This window comes from Pectinophora gossypiella, chromosome 13 (genome assembly GCF_024362695.1).
Source record: "Pectinophora gossypiella chromosome 13, ilPecGoss1.1, whole genome shotgun sequence".
NCBI classification, from domain to species: Eukaryota; Metazoa; Arthropoda; class Insecta; order Lepidoptera; family Gelechiidae; genus Pectinophora; species Pectinophora gossypiella.
The window spans coordinates 14,303,913-14,317,465 of NC_065416.1; the positions used below are offsets into that span (position 1 = coordinate 14,303,913).

General features: G+C 39.7%; 2 protein-coding genes across 3 annotated transcripts in view; one reads left to right on the plus strand and one right to left on the minus strand.

The window, feature by feature from the left end:
- Positions 1-11,092, plus strand: part of LOC126372120 (lutropin-choriogonadotropic hormone receptor-like) — a 52,074-nt gene extending 40,982 nt beyond the window's left edge. For both annotated transcript variants that reach the window (XM_050017703.1, XM_050017704.1), the window contains 9 exons: positions 613-702; positions 1,839-1,904; positions 3,241-3,309; positions 4,389-4,463; positions 5,385-5,502; positions 7,255-7,371; positions 7,975-8,090; positions 9,094-9,258; positions 9,955-11,092. In XM_050017703.1, the coding sequence (XP_049873660.1) occupies positions 613-702; positions 1,839-1,904; positions 3,241-3,309; positions 4,389-4,463; positions 5,385-5,502; positions 7,255-7,371; positions 7,975-8,090; positions 9,094-9,258; positions 9,955-11,035 (1,897 nt within the window). In that variant the 3' untranslated portion in view covers positions 11,036-11,092. The remainder of the gene's footprint in view (positions 1-612; positions 703-1,838; positions 1,905-3,240; positions 3,310-4,388; positions 4,464-5,384; positions 5,503-7,254; positions 7,372-7,974; positions 8,091-9,093; positions 9,259-9,954) is intronic.
- Positions 11,093-11,649: 557 nt separating this feature from the next.
- LOC126372175 (AN1-type zinc finger protein 1-like) lies at positions 11,650-13,548 on the minus strand. Its single transcript, XM_050017823.1, has 3 exons — positions 13,058-13,548; positions 12,545-12,647; positions 11,650-12,229 (listed from the first exon to the last, which is right to left on the minus strand). Exons 1-3 carry the CDS (start codon positions 13,339-13,341, stop codon positions 11,705-11,707), a joined length of 912 nt encoding a protein of 303 aa, XP_049873780.1. The 5' UTR covers positions 13,342-13,548; the 3' UTR covers positions 11,650-11,704.
- Positions 13,549-13,553: the final 5 nt, after the last annotated feature.

Consider the following 13,553-nt stretch of genomic DNA (forward strand, 5'->3'; position numbering starts at 1 on the left):
GAGTTACTTACAGTTTTAATGATTTTTATAGTAATAAAATACATTAGGTATTCAGGAATTCACTTAATTTTTCAATAATAAAATTTACGTTCTTGGAATGTTGGAGACACCAATTTAATAGTAACACAGTGGTAACACTTACGCGGCTTTTGGTGGTGTGGATTGAGCATACCTGGTTTTGTTTTACCATGCCTCCTGAAAAGGAAAAAACGGATTTCTCGTAGAATCACTTCGTTAGCTCGACTATTAAATATACACGGCGATACGGCTCACCACCTATCACGTTGGTTTTACAAAAAGCTCGATGACGTGCGGGTACTTAGTTCATCTTGCAATGGATGTTGGTACCTCCGACTACCCGAATTGGGATATAGTCGTTAGCTAGTTAGTCATCATCATCATCATCATCATATAGAGTTAGTTTGTTGTCTGCCCGTCTGTTAAAGTGCCTTCCGAACGCAATCATTTTACTTTTTCGGACAATCAGATGATCGGAGAAAAAGGTGGCCAAACGACCTGGACCCGGGACCCGGATCTCCAGATCTTGAGCCCAACGCTCTAACCACTAGACCATACAGGCTCTTTTGTAAGATAAATTGTGATTATCAACAGCATGATCACGACGTCTGGACTCCTGGAGGTGCCCAACCTGAGCCATGTTCAGGATTTCATCAAATCATCGCAGAGCTACTTGCAGGCTGTGTAAGTTGTTACAACACGATTTTTTGACGTAACTAAGTGATTAAGCGACGAAATGGCTGACATCCCTTACAATTATATGTCTAAGTATCTATATATCATAAAACACTGTTTCTGTGATAAAGTCACAAACTCTTTATTTTTTACTTTCCTTCCACCGACTGTAATTGGAATACCATTTTATTTAAGTTTATATAAATTATGTAATACAAACTGGATTTAAAAAAAGAAAGGAAAAAATGAAACAGTAGGACTAGGGCCCTGTGCTGGGAGGTTTTCTGGCCACGTCTTTCCCTCAGCGTTACAGATTCCGATGTGGTAGTAGTTTTACAGCTAGTTACATAATATGTAATTTAATTATTGACGTTCAAAAAGCGCTAACTTTGTAAGCCAATTTTGAAAAATAAATATTTTTGATTTTATAAAATTATTATACAGAATGTTAGTGACATCGTAACGAAAACTTTGACAGATGTTTCAAACAATGATTCTGTGTTGATATCAAGTGGAATTTCCCACAAAAGTATAGAACAGAATCATGAATTAAATCATCACCATCATGCAGAATATTGAGATAGTATTTTGTATTGCGAAATGGAAAATTCCATTGATATCAACTCAGAATCATGGTCTGAATCATCCCTCAAAGTTTTCGATACGATGTCACTAACACCCTGTATACCGCTGTGTACGAATGTATAGCAAAACAAACGCCAAGTTATTACCGCATTTTTGTATCAAGCGCTGTATCTATGGTAGTGGTAAATCGATGCCCGAAATAATAAGTACTCGTAAATGTCTGGCAGAGTACAAACTCTGCACATACTGGCATTTCCTTATGACCGTCAATCATTATAAATTTCGTAAATGGGTAAGTAATATCTCAAAATTTCAAGTTTGGTGGCGAAATTTCATATTATTTTTTCGTGAAAAATTGGGTTCCAACATGAAAAAGATCCAAAAGGATCCTCGGTTCCGACATGAAAAAGGAATTTTTCAATTCCCAATTTTCCCAATTTCCCCAATTTTTCACGAAAAAATTATATGACAGTTCGCCAACAAACTTGGCACATTTTGATATTCACCCAAATGCATCTTTCTTTCTTTCCTTAATGCTTTGTTACTTTTATAATTCGCAGAGACCTGGAAGGGAATCACATAAGACGCATCCCTCGCCACGCGCTGCGCATCCGAGCCATTCAAGTGTAAGTCGCTAGGTATATCTCTTTTCTTTATTTTCATTTATATTTTCTTTTCTTTTAAATTAATTTCTCACATTGTTACTCAGGCACACCTACTTGAGATTTAACGGCCTCCGTGGTCCGATGGTTGAGCGTTGGGCTCACGATCCGAAGGTCCCGTGTTCGAATCCCGGTGGGGACATATCACAAAAATCACTTTGTGATCCCTAGTTTGGTTAGGACAATACAGGCTGATCACCTGATTATCCAAAAGTAAGATGATCCGTGCTTCGGAAGGCACGATAAAACGTTGGTCCCGGTTACTACTTACTGATGTAAGTAAGTAGTCGTTACGTCAGGGGCCTTTGGCGGCTCAATAATAACCCTGACACCAGGGTTGATGAGGCTGGTAATTCACCTCTTAACCCACACGATAGCAGAAGACCTACTTGGGATAATATAGAAATGACGAGACTTAACTTTATACTAAGAAAAGAAAGGAAAGTGAGGGATGTGGTGTAAAAGACAATATATTGACTAAGATTGAGAAGGGAATGATAAGTTGGTTTGGACACGTAGAGTGGATGATTTAAAAATGCCAAAAAAAAATCACATGATTAATGGACGGCCCCTTACATCTCTGCCTACGCCTTAGGGGATTTCGGCGTGATGCTATATTATGTTGTCAACGAAGGTTCGCATTCACAAAGTAAAGTAACATTTTTGTTCTATTTGTCTAAAATAGTAAAACAGACACACTTATCTATTATATTTTTTCCTTTATACAAGTATTTCCGTAATGTATTTTTACCTAAAACAAAATCCAATATAAATAAAGAGTAAATAAATACCTTTAATATCATTCGCGTGATGTTTATCGGGAGCAGTAGCAAGCGTTGCGCGTGCGTCACTATAGTAATCCCGCATTAGTATGATTTACTACCAAATTTTAATGTATATTTTGATACTTATCTCTATTTGTTCACTGTACTACTTTATTTTTGAGGAGCTCGGTGGCGCAGCGGTATACGTGCTCGGTCTGCCATTGTTGAAGTTAAGCAACTTTCGCAAAGGCCGGTCATAGGATGGGTGACCACAAAAAAAGTTTTCATCTCGAGCTCCTCCGTGCTTCGGAAGGCACGTTAAGCCGTTGGTCCCGGCTGCATTAGCAGTCGTTAATAACCACCAATCCGCACTGGGCCCGCGTGGTTTAAGGCCCGATCTCCCTATCCATCCATAGGGAAGGCCCGTGCCCCAGCAGTGGGGACGTTAATGGGCTGGTGATGCTGATGATGACTACTTTATTTACATTCATATTGTTATTTTACTCTTGTATTTGTAACTGTATTTTATTTTTCAGGTCGTTAAATTTAAATTTGATCGAGGAGGTGCCCGCGCATACGTTTAAAAATGCACAGATTGCAAAATTGTAAGTCAATATCTATTGATCTTTTAGTCTGAATTCATACCATAGAGTAGAGAGGTTGGAGAGGCCTAACGCGCATTTTGTACGAGAACCGCTATCGCCGGTTCATCCCCACTCTCTTTTACTACTACTCCTACAAACAGATAACTACGATAGCTCTACTGCTTCTCAAATTCCATAGCCACTTTACCGACATTGTATTATTTTTTGTGATAGGCTGTAATTTTATCATGACTTTTCGTAAGACACTGCATACAAAAGTATTTTTTGACAAATAGCCGATATTACCTACTAGGGTTTTTGACTTTCCTGTGATAAGGAGAGAACTCCTTGCATGATAGTCGATATTAGATTCTCCTGCAGGTTATAATGCACAAGACGACCTTTTTATACTATTGCGGAACTCCGTTTGTCGTATAGTTTGCGGACGAGTGGAGTGCAAAGTTGAAGTATGAACTATTTGCTCATAAGTACTTGTATGGCGCGCGTTTCGTGCTCAATTGCATGGCCCTTCCAACCTCTTTCTTCTATTCTAGTGGAGTAGATCAAGTCTAAGTATTTCCCTTTGGTTTGGAGAACTAGAAACCACGGAATTGTTATAATCATGGCTTGAAACGGTTTTGGTTAATAGCTCACTCCCTACTACATGGGACTTAAGCAAAGCGGGCGGGGAGTGGGTATACCTATATCATACACCTCAGCCCACCCCTTAGGAGAAATATGCATGATGCTTCTCTTCTTCTTTGCGAGTCGATGGCGATCGAAACTAAATTTTTGCTGACCAATAATTGGCCACGCTTACGACATTGTTAGTGGCTTCGTACAGGTCTTTAATAGTGCAGGTGTTAGGGCACTTAGGACAGCACAAAAGGTGAGCCATAGTTTGTGGTGATACTCCACACTCGCAATCATCGCAACCATCAACCAGGTATCCCCACCTGCATGATGCTAATGAGCGATGAATCAGCGCACCTGCGAGAAACTTCGTTGATGCGTTCAATTGTATATTGTTTTAGTATTTCACAATTTTTCTTAAGTATTTACAATGTTGCGGTAACATAACTATTCAAACATTGTTTCAGGAGTTTTAGAGGTAACACAAAACTAAGACATTTGGATGAAAAGGCTTTTGAAGGGAATCTATTCCTAAAACAGTTGTAAGTATTTTAGAATATAAGTAACCTGTATTTTATATCTGCAGTTGTAATCTGTATTTTAGAATAAAATTATAGCCGCATTTCCGTGAAAATCACGTAAGCACATTCTGATGTATTTTTTTTACGACACTTCCATTTCTCTGAATTAAATTATTCATAAGTCTCTTGTCGGTGTATCATTCTCCATGCTACTTTTTTAGGGAAAAATAGGGCAGTGGTTTCCCTCTTGCCTTCCGCCCTGCAGTACTCTGTCTGACGCGAGTGGGATGGCGCCCAGAGTAGTCTATTTCAAAGCCGTACTAGGACTTCTATCCTCCTGTGTGTATCACAAACACGCGTTTAAATCAGGGATATGAAACTCCCGATATTTCGACACTGTTGCAAGTGCCATGGTCACGGTATGACTGATGAGATAGGAGTGGAGTAGGTAGATCCATAATTTTCTACGGGCAGACATATCTGTCTACCCTCTTCCTTTGCCGCTTGTTTATGTATTTGATATCAGAATGTTCGGAACCATCTGAACTCGCACCAAACTCACTACAACAACACACTCCCGTGATCATGGCACTTGCAACTGTGTCGAAATATCGGGAGTCTCATATCCGTGATTTAAACGCGGTAAGAACCCGTTATTATGTGTTTTACATACATACATTCACGCCCGTAATCCCTAATGGGCCTGGCAGAGCCACAAGTAATCAAAGACAACTTGCAGCCACTGTTGATACGCTGTCGTAAGCTGGATATGATGAACCTTATGGTGATAAGGGATCAGCCTATCGCCCATTAGTCCATCATGTTAGAGGACACAATCCCTCTGTCGGTTTTTACGACATGCCCGGGAAGACAAGCAGCTGAACGTTTTCTATGTTTTTTTATTGAAGCAAATTATGTGTTTTAGCTCATGTTATGTTACAGGGACCTAAGCAATACCGCCATCACATCTTTACCGACTTCGGGGCTGGATAAACTAGAAGTCCTCAAACTAGACAAGACGCCATCTTTGAAATACATCCCGTCCATTTACGAGTTTCAGGTGAAAATTAATTATCAAATTAAATACCTATTTAATATGTCACATACAAGAGTCAACTCATGCTCGTATTGCCAATCGGGGACGGCAGAACAGAACCACAGCTCGTCAGAAAACAACTTTTTATTAACACGTTCACTTTTCATCTACCCTGCGTCGAGGTTTTTCTTGCAGCTTCTTTTCCCCGGCTATACAGGTTGTGAGGAGCTGCAGTAGTTTTAGGCGGATGAGACGTTCGTTATGTGACAAATTACGATTGACAGTGTATTATTACCTACTAAATAAATGTATATTTGAATCTGAAGGAGAATATTTACTTGTTTTAAGTTTATGCGGTTATTATCATAATTAAAACACATAATAACGGGTTCTTACCGCGTTAGGGATATGACACTCCCTATTTTAAACGCGGGAGTTTCATATCTCTAGTTTTAAACGCGGTAAGAACCCATTATTATGTGTTTTAATTATGAGAATATTTAAATCAAATCTCCATTGTTTTGTGTCTGGAAAACCGGGACAGACATAGTCGGGATAACAGCAGATAAGTAATTAATATTTCACTTCGTACTATGAAAGCTGTAAAAGCGTTTAATTATGCAATTCAAGTCACTTTATTACGTTTTATGAGAGCAATAAACAAAACAATCATGGCGCCGTTATATTCTCTGAAGACATTTCTTACATGCCTACCCAACCTTATAATAATAAAAAACCTAAACCTAATAATAATATTTGAATAATTTATTTTTTCTTCTATTGAGTGGGTCTTCTATGAGTACGGTAATCCACCGATTACCGTACTCATCAACCCTGGTGGTTGGAATCCACCTCAGGGTTACATTTGATCTGTGGGTCGTCTGTTTAGAGTTCTCTTGACCTGGAGGTTAAAATGGCTACATCGAAGCAATTCATCTAAAAAATCAATATTACAATTTGACACGCATGTAAAAGTAAGTGCGCAATGCAAACAAATGTCAAATTGCAATATTGCTTTTTTAGATGAATCGCTTCGATGTGGCCATGACTTGGCCAAGGCCTTCGACCTTCTTCCGACCATACCACTTAGGTACAACCGTCACATAGATTTGCTTCGTAAATCTGTTTTGATAGTATAGAATAGAAATTGTTTGTTATAAAAGGACGCCACACACAAAGACAAGACAATAACATCACTTAAAAAAATTCACAACACAACACATACTTACATACACATAAACTCACGCCTATTCCCCACCGGGGTAAGCAAATACTATATAATTCCATTTGCTTCGATCCTGACACACTTCTCTTGCTTCCTCCACATTCATCAATCGCTTCATACACGCACGCTGGTTCAGAGTACACAAAACAATTAGGTACAAAAAGCATAGAGGATGTTCATTAGAATGATCATAAGATGGTGGTAGACGTCCTGAGATAAAAGTGTATAATATAGTGTGTGTACAGTGTCCTGTCATCCATTCTCCTCACATTTTTTGTGTTATGCCATGAACAATGTCGCCGGTTCGAATCCAGCACAGGCCTAAACCAAGGATTGTCGAATTTGTTTCGAATTTCGGAAAAAATAAATGCATTTTCGGAGGTATGTGACTTAAACTGGATTGGGCTGGTTTTCCCTTCGCGGGTTGGAAGGTCAGACAGGCAGTCGCTTCTGTAAAAAAACAGAATTCTCAAATCTTCAAACAGACCCTGTGATAAACGGGATAACGCTAGGGAGAGATGATGCAATGAGCAATGTAATACGTATTCCAGAATCTTCAAAAGGCAATCTTGACTCATCACTTCCATTGCTGCGCGTTTGCCTTCCCGGAGATACATGATCCTGAGCGTCACGCGTCGTACCAGGCGCGAGCATCGCTTATGCAGAAGGTTCGTAGCAAATACAGACCTAAATCGATTTATGGTAAAGCGCCACAAGTTATTAGCAGCCAACTTGCATCTATACAGTAAATAATAATTTCAATTTTAATTTAATTTTACTGAATTATTATTATAAAAAAATAAAAATTAATTAATATTATTATGTAACAGCCTTCGTGGTCTAGTGGTTAGAGCGTTAGGCTCACGATCTGGAGGTCCGGGTTCGATTCCCGATGGGGACATTGTCGAAATCACTTTGTGAGACTATCTATTGTTTGGTAAGGACTTTTCAGGCTTGAATCACCTGATTGTCCGAAAAAGTAAGATGATTCCGTGCTTCGGAGGGCACGTTAAGCCGTTGGTGCTGGCTATTAGCCGTAAAAACACCTCCGCCAACCCGCATTGGAGCAGCGTGGTGGAGTATGCTCCATACCCCCTCCGGTTGATTGAGGGGAGGCCTGTGCCCAGCAGTGGGACGTATAATAAAAAATAAATAAAAAAAAGTTTAAAAGTAGCTTCTTTTTTAAAATGGACGTTTTTACAACGGTTAACCTTTACCATTCAAATCCTTTTAGATTTCATTGACTTAATCAATGGTTTGATATTTTGCAGCAATGTGAAGATGAGAAAAGACTCATGGCACAATACACGAAGAAGCGAAAGGAGAGGTCTTTGCAGCCAATCAGAGCCATCGGAATAGGCACGAGGCGAAACCTAGAAGATGACACGTAAGACTCAATTTACTTCTACCAGCATATCACCTAGAATGATGGAGAGGAATAGTCTTCTCTCAGAATATAACAATCCCCTAATTATACATGGTGTTAGTACATTTCTTCGAGGCAATGACGTCATAAATCGTCTGCAACAGACGTATAAAGCCAATGTAGTGACATCGTAACGAATACTAAGGAGGGACTGTGCCCACTTTGGGGACGTTCCCGGCATTTTTTTTGACGTGGCTTATTGTAGATTTGCCGCAGATGGCATTAACTACTTGGCCGGACAAATGCCGGATGTTCCGGCAGTAAGGCGCAAAACTTATGTAAAAAGAGCTTTATTACCTAACCTTTAGGCAGATAAGACCAGAGTACAAGAAAGAACAATTTGAAAAAGAAACTAGCTAGTGTCCTTACTATTAAAGAGTTTTTACAACGGGAATAGTCTCACTTTAGGAACAAATTCAAAAATATCTTTATTCAGTAGGTAACACTACACATTGAATCGTCATTTTTTACATAACGAACGTCTCATCCGCCTAAAACTACTGCAGATTCTCACAATCTGTATTCTCGGAAACGGCACATCCCTAATACTGGAAACTAAAAGTAAGCTAAGCTAAGCAGAACTAAGGACTGTTCTATTCTCAGTTGTTCCGTTTTTCAACTTGTACAGTCATACAATATCATGTACCCACTTTATAACTCTGTCGCACTATTATATTTGACATTTAATGAGACTTACGGTTTAATTTGTCAAAAAAGTTAATGTGACATGGTATCAAAGTGTATACATATCTATTAGTACTCGTGACCGTACACATTAAAGTTGGGTTGTATAATTTGAACTTTAAACGTATTACCTAATTATAATAATATTTAGGTCTGTAACATGTTGTGTTTCTTAATAAATAAATAAATAACTGGCGAATTTTTCGATTTGTAACGTTATGTCGACGAAATACGTTCTATCATTTTGTACGATGAAACTAACCAAAAAATCTATTTGCAGAGACTTGGAAGACACGGCCACTACAGTGGAGGATTCATCGGAGTCCGAAGAGTATTTGGACCTGGAGATGGCAGAAGACGAAGGCATGTGGCACGCGAACGGACCTGTGGATGACGCTGCCCACGGACTGGCTTTGCCGGAGAATTGCAGCACTTTTAGTATAAGGTAAGCTCAAACTCCCGGAACTTTCGACCGGAAAGGATGGCGAGAAAAAGAGGAGGCCTATAACCAGCAGTGGGTGGATACAGGCTGAGTAGATAGACACTGGTACCTATACCTCCAACCTGCAGTGGAGTAGCGTGGCGGAGTATGCTCCCCCGGATATAAGAGAAGAGACCTCTATCCATCAGTCAGTCTCCACTTAGTGATCTTCTATCGCGTGGGTTGTGAGATAGTTGATCAACCTTTGCAGCCTTTTTTTTGACGTGACTTATTGTTTTGCCGCAAATGGCATTAAATACTTGGCCGCATAAAGGACTCTCACCCGGTACAAAATTTAAGACAACAGGTCTGAGGGTGCCCAGTTGGGCTCGAACCTCGGCTCGAACGTCGTCTGAGAAGACCTCTGCAATCTAAGATACTTGCAGCTATTCGATGACGCCAGTTTTACAAACTTAAGGCAAAAATCACGCAAATCATTTCTATCCGGGATGGAAAGACCGCAAATCTTGAAAAAAAAGGCACAGTTTATTTAGAAGTTCTAATAGTAAATAAAATATGCTAAAGGGTATGGTGACCGGTTACAAGTTATATGCCCATTTGTAAATAGTCCATTATATTGGGAAGTACTTACATGATCTCTTAGTCAGCATGCCGAGTAGTCGTACCAGTAAGCGTTCTATAAACATAATTTTGTTTCAGAAACAAAGTGGAATGTACACCAGTGCCGAACGCTCTCAACCCCTGCGAGGACGTGATGGGCTGGTCCTGGCTGCGGGCCAGCGTGTGGTTCGTCATCACCGCCGCCGTCGTCGGCAACGTCGCCGTCTTGCTGGTCCTCCTCACCAACCACGCAGAGATGACCGTCCCCAGGTTCCTCATGTGCCATCTAGCATTCTCCGACCTTTGTACTGGAATCTACTTGTTCATGCTGGCAGTAATAGACCTCAGATCCTTCGGAGAATTCTTCAACTACGCATACGATTGGCAATACGGTGTCGGCTGCAAGATCGCTGGTTTCCTCTCAGTGTTCTCAGGACAATTGTCAGTGTTTACTCTTACGATAGTGACTGTGGAGAGGTGGTTCGCTATAACGTACGCGATTTACTTAGAGAGAAGAATTAACCTGGCGACAGCTGCGAAGATTATGGTCTCCGGATGGCTGTTCGCGATACTCCTAGCTGGTCTCCCTTTAGTTGGTGTTTCGGACTACTCGTCGACGTCAATATGTCTGCCAGTCGAAAGCGAGAACGTAGGAGACGTGGTGTACCAAGGATCCTTGTTCATGACAAACGCTGTCGCCTGGGTCCTGATAGTCGTATGCTACGTTCAAATATACAGATCTTTAGGGGGAGGTGGAGAGAAATACGGCGGAAGAGGCGCGGCTGCAGCGGCAGAGAGACGCATTGCGAATAAAATGGCTCTACTCATCGGAACAGACTTGCTATGCTGGGCACCAGTAGCCTTTTTCGGTGTAACCGCGTTAGCCGGAGCGCCTCTAGTCGACGTCAGTCATGGGAAGGTTTTACTGGTGTTTTTTTATCCGCTCAATGCGTGCGCGAATCCTTTTCTCTACGCCATCCTAACGAAGCAGTACAGGAGGGATTTGATTACTCTGATAGCGAGAAGTGGGAGGTGCAACTGGCTGGTGGCGCGGTACAAGATGGCCGCGACCCCGCCCCCCACCGCGCACACCAACCCCTCCGCGCCCCCGCTGCTGCCTCTCGTGGAGCGCCAACGGAGTCAGACATCCGACAAGGAGAATGGAGAAGCAGTGCTTTAAATGTTAGAATAATTTATAAATTTAAGTATAATGATATTAAAATATTATTTATAATTATGTCGTACTTTCATTTTGTTATCTGTAGGTATTTATAGTGGCGAGACTTGGGGAAGGCAGAGGCTGGAGTGGCTGATGATGGTGATGGTATTTATAGATCTTCTCTTCTTCTATCGCGTGGGTTGTGAGGTGGCGAACTAACCTCACGAACCCTGGTGTCAGAGTTACTATTGAGCCGCCAAAGGCCCCTGACAATCCTGACATTTTACCTAAATAAACTTTATTATTATTATTATTATTGTATGTCTTTTTCATATCTCGGGCCTATGGAGGCCCGGACTTTTGGAAGGCGTGCGTGGGGCCGAAGCCAACACGTAGAGGCCCCTTAAGACAGTTTAATCTAAATGTGGTGGCTCATATAACAACTACTTGCTTACATCAGTTAGTAGTAATCGGGACCAACGACTTAACGTGCCTTTCGAAGCACGGATCATCTATCTATTTCGGGGATCGGTATTTATAGATGTCTGGAGGCAACAAAAATGTTACACACTTTAAAACTATTTGCCAAGATTATATGCACAGAATTTGGTATTTTAGTTATATTAAATACAATGTTGTATTGTAAGTAAATTATTTATTAATTTTTTTACTTAGATGATCACAAGAGTATCAACTTAAGAATACTTGAGTGTTTTCGTCTAAGTCAGTTATCACTTTGCTGCTAATATGTTCAACCATGAGTTTGTCTCCTTCTAGTAAAACCTCTTGTTTCATCAACTCACTGATTTCTACGTCCATTTTCAAAGGACTTACGCAATACCCATCCAGTTGCCGAAATATTCTTAATTTTGTATCGCCCATTTTGTTATTTTCATTCTTTATATTGCAAGAATCGCAAATACTATCTATGGCTCTGCCTAAGCTCCATTTTGAGCTTATAAAAACTGGTACTGTATCTTTTAAATCTGGATCTAAAGTTAAAGATTCAATGTAATCAATATTATCCACATCTTGAATAATTTTTACGGGTTTTGGCTCAGAAGACTTGGGCTTGCCAATGGCAAAATAGACCCTGTCTGAAGCGGGTATGGTTTTAGGTCCAACTGCCTTCTGTTTTATCCTCATAAGGTGAATTTTGGAAGCAGTCTTCACTTTGGCTGATGATTGTAGAGCTTTTCTTATGTTTTCAGTTATCTGGAACATTCAGATATTCTTACTCCCATTGAACATTTAAGCAAGATGTATGTATTATCATTTATATTTTATATTTTAGGCATAATCTCACATTATATGTTTTTTTCCTGGCTATATCACTTATATCACATTATATGTAAATAAAATTTCATTTTTACTTAAAAAATGACAGAAAAAGGTGAATAGAACAGTTAAAAAAATAGTGTTCTTTTAATGACTTAAATTGAACTTTATTAATGCCTACTAAGATCATTGTAGATATGAATTTTACAAAAACATATAAAAAATGCAAAAGGGGTTAGCAGGGCATCTCACCTTCTCCTGTAGATGTTTATTGGCCTCTCTAAACTGTCTCCGTGGAGCTTCCAACTGCTCTATCTTGGCCGCCATTGTTTCATCATCAATTTCTGGGCATGATCTGAAATAAGAAGAATAATGTACTTAAAATAATGATAATTATCAATACAATACAATACAAAAACTCTTTATTGCACTTAAATCACATTAAAGAAATCCAATCCATCCAATTATCCATTGATATATAAGATTATCTTCAGTTTGCGAATCTTAAAGATGGGGACAGCACAAACATACTTAAACTCGAGCTTGTAAGCTCTTATAAGGTGGGCGGGTAGAGCCTCAAGTATACAGGAGAAAAATTGAAAACACATTTAATACAAAGATATTTAAGATGGATATAACAAAACCTAGGAAAGCGGTACTGTTCCAATAGAATGGAAGGTTTTCTGCTTTGTAATAAACTAATGAAACACTACTTTCCAAGGCTTCAAGACCAACTTTATAACATAAACAGTTTAGGGTACTTACGGATGAAACCTATGTTCTATGCAGTAGTGTTTTCCACATTTAGAGCACAACATTTCATGTAGACTTCCTTTCCTGCAACCTTTTTCGGAACATTTGAATATTTTATCGTCAGTTTTGAGGTTAACTTCTTTCGGTTCTGGCGCCAATTCGCACTCGCCAGATAAACAATGCGCGTTGAAATGTTCGCGACAGAACACTTTACCGCATTTGCATTGTAAAGGTAGAAAATCTATTTGATTACAGTTTTCGTACTGGCAGTTTTCACCGAGAGTTGGAAATTCCATTTTCCTTGTTTTCTTAGAGGTTATGAGTACCTATGTTTAATGAAATAACTCCAATTAAAACAACAGAAACGATAGCTGGGTTTTCTTACGAGGGTTAAATGTAACTATATCATCACAAGAAAGGATGAGGAATTCAAAAAACGCCAATTCAATTCAAACAAATAATGACAAGACAAAATCAAAAGAAATGCCAAAAACAGCTGATATTGACA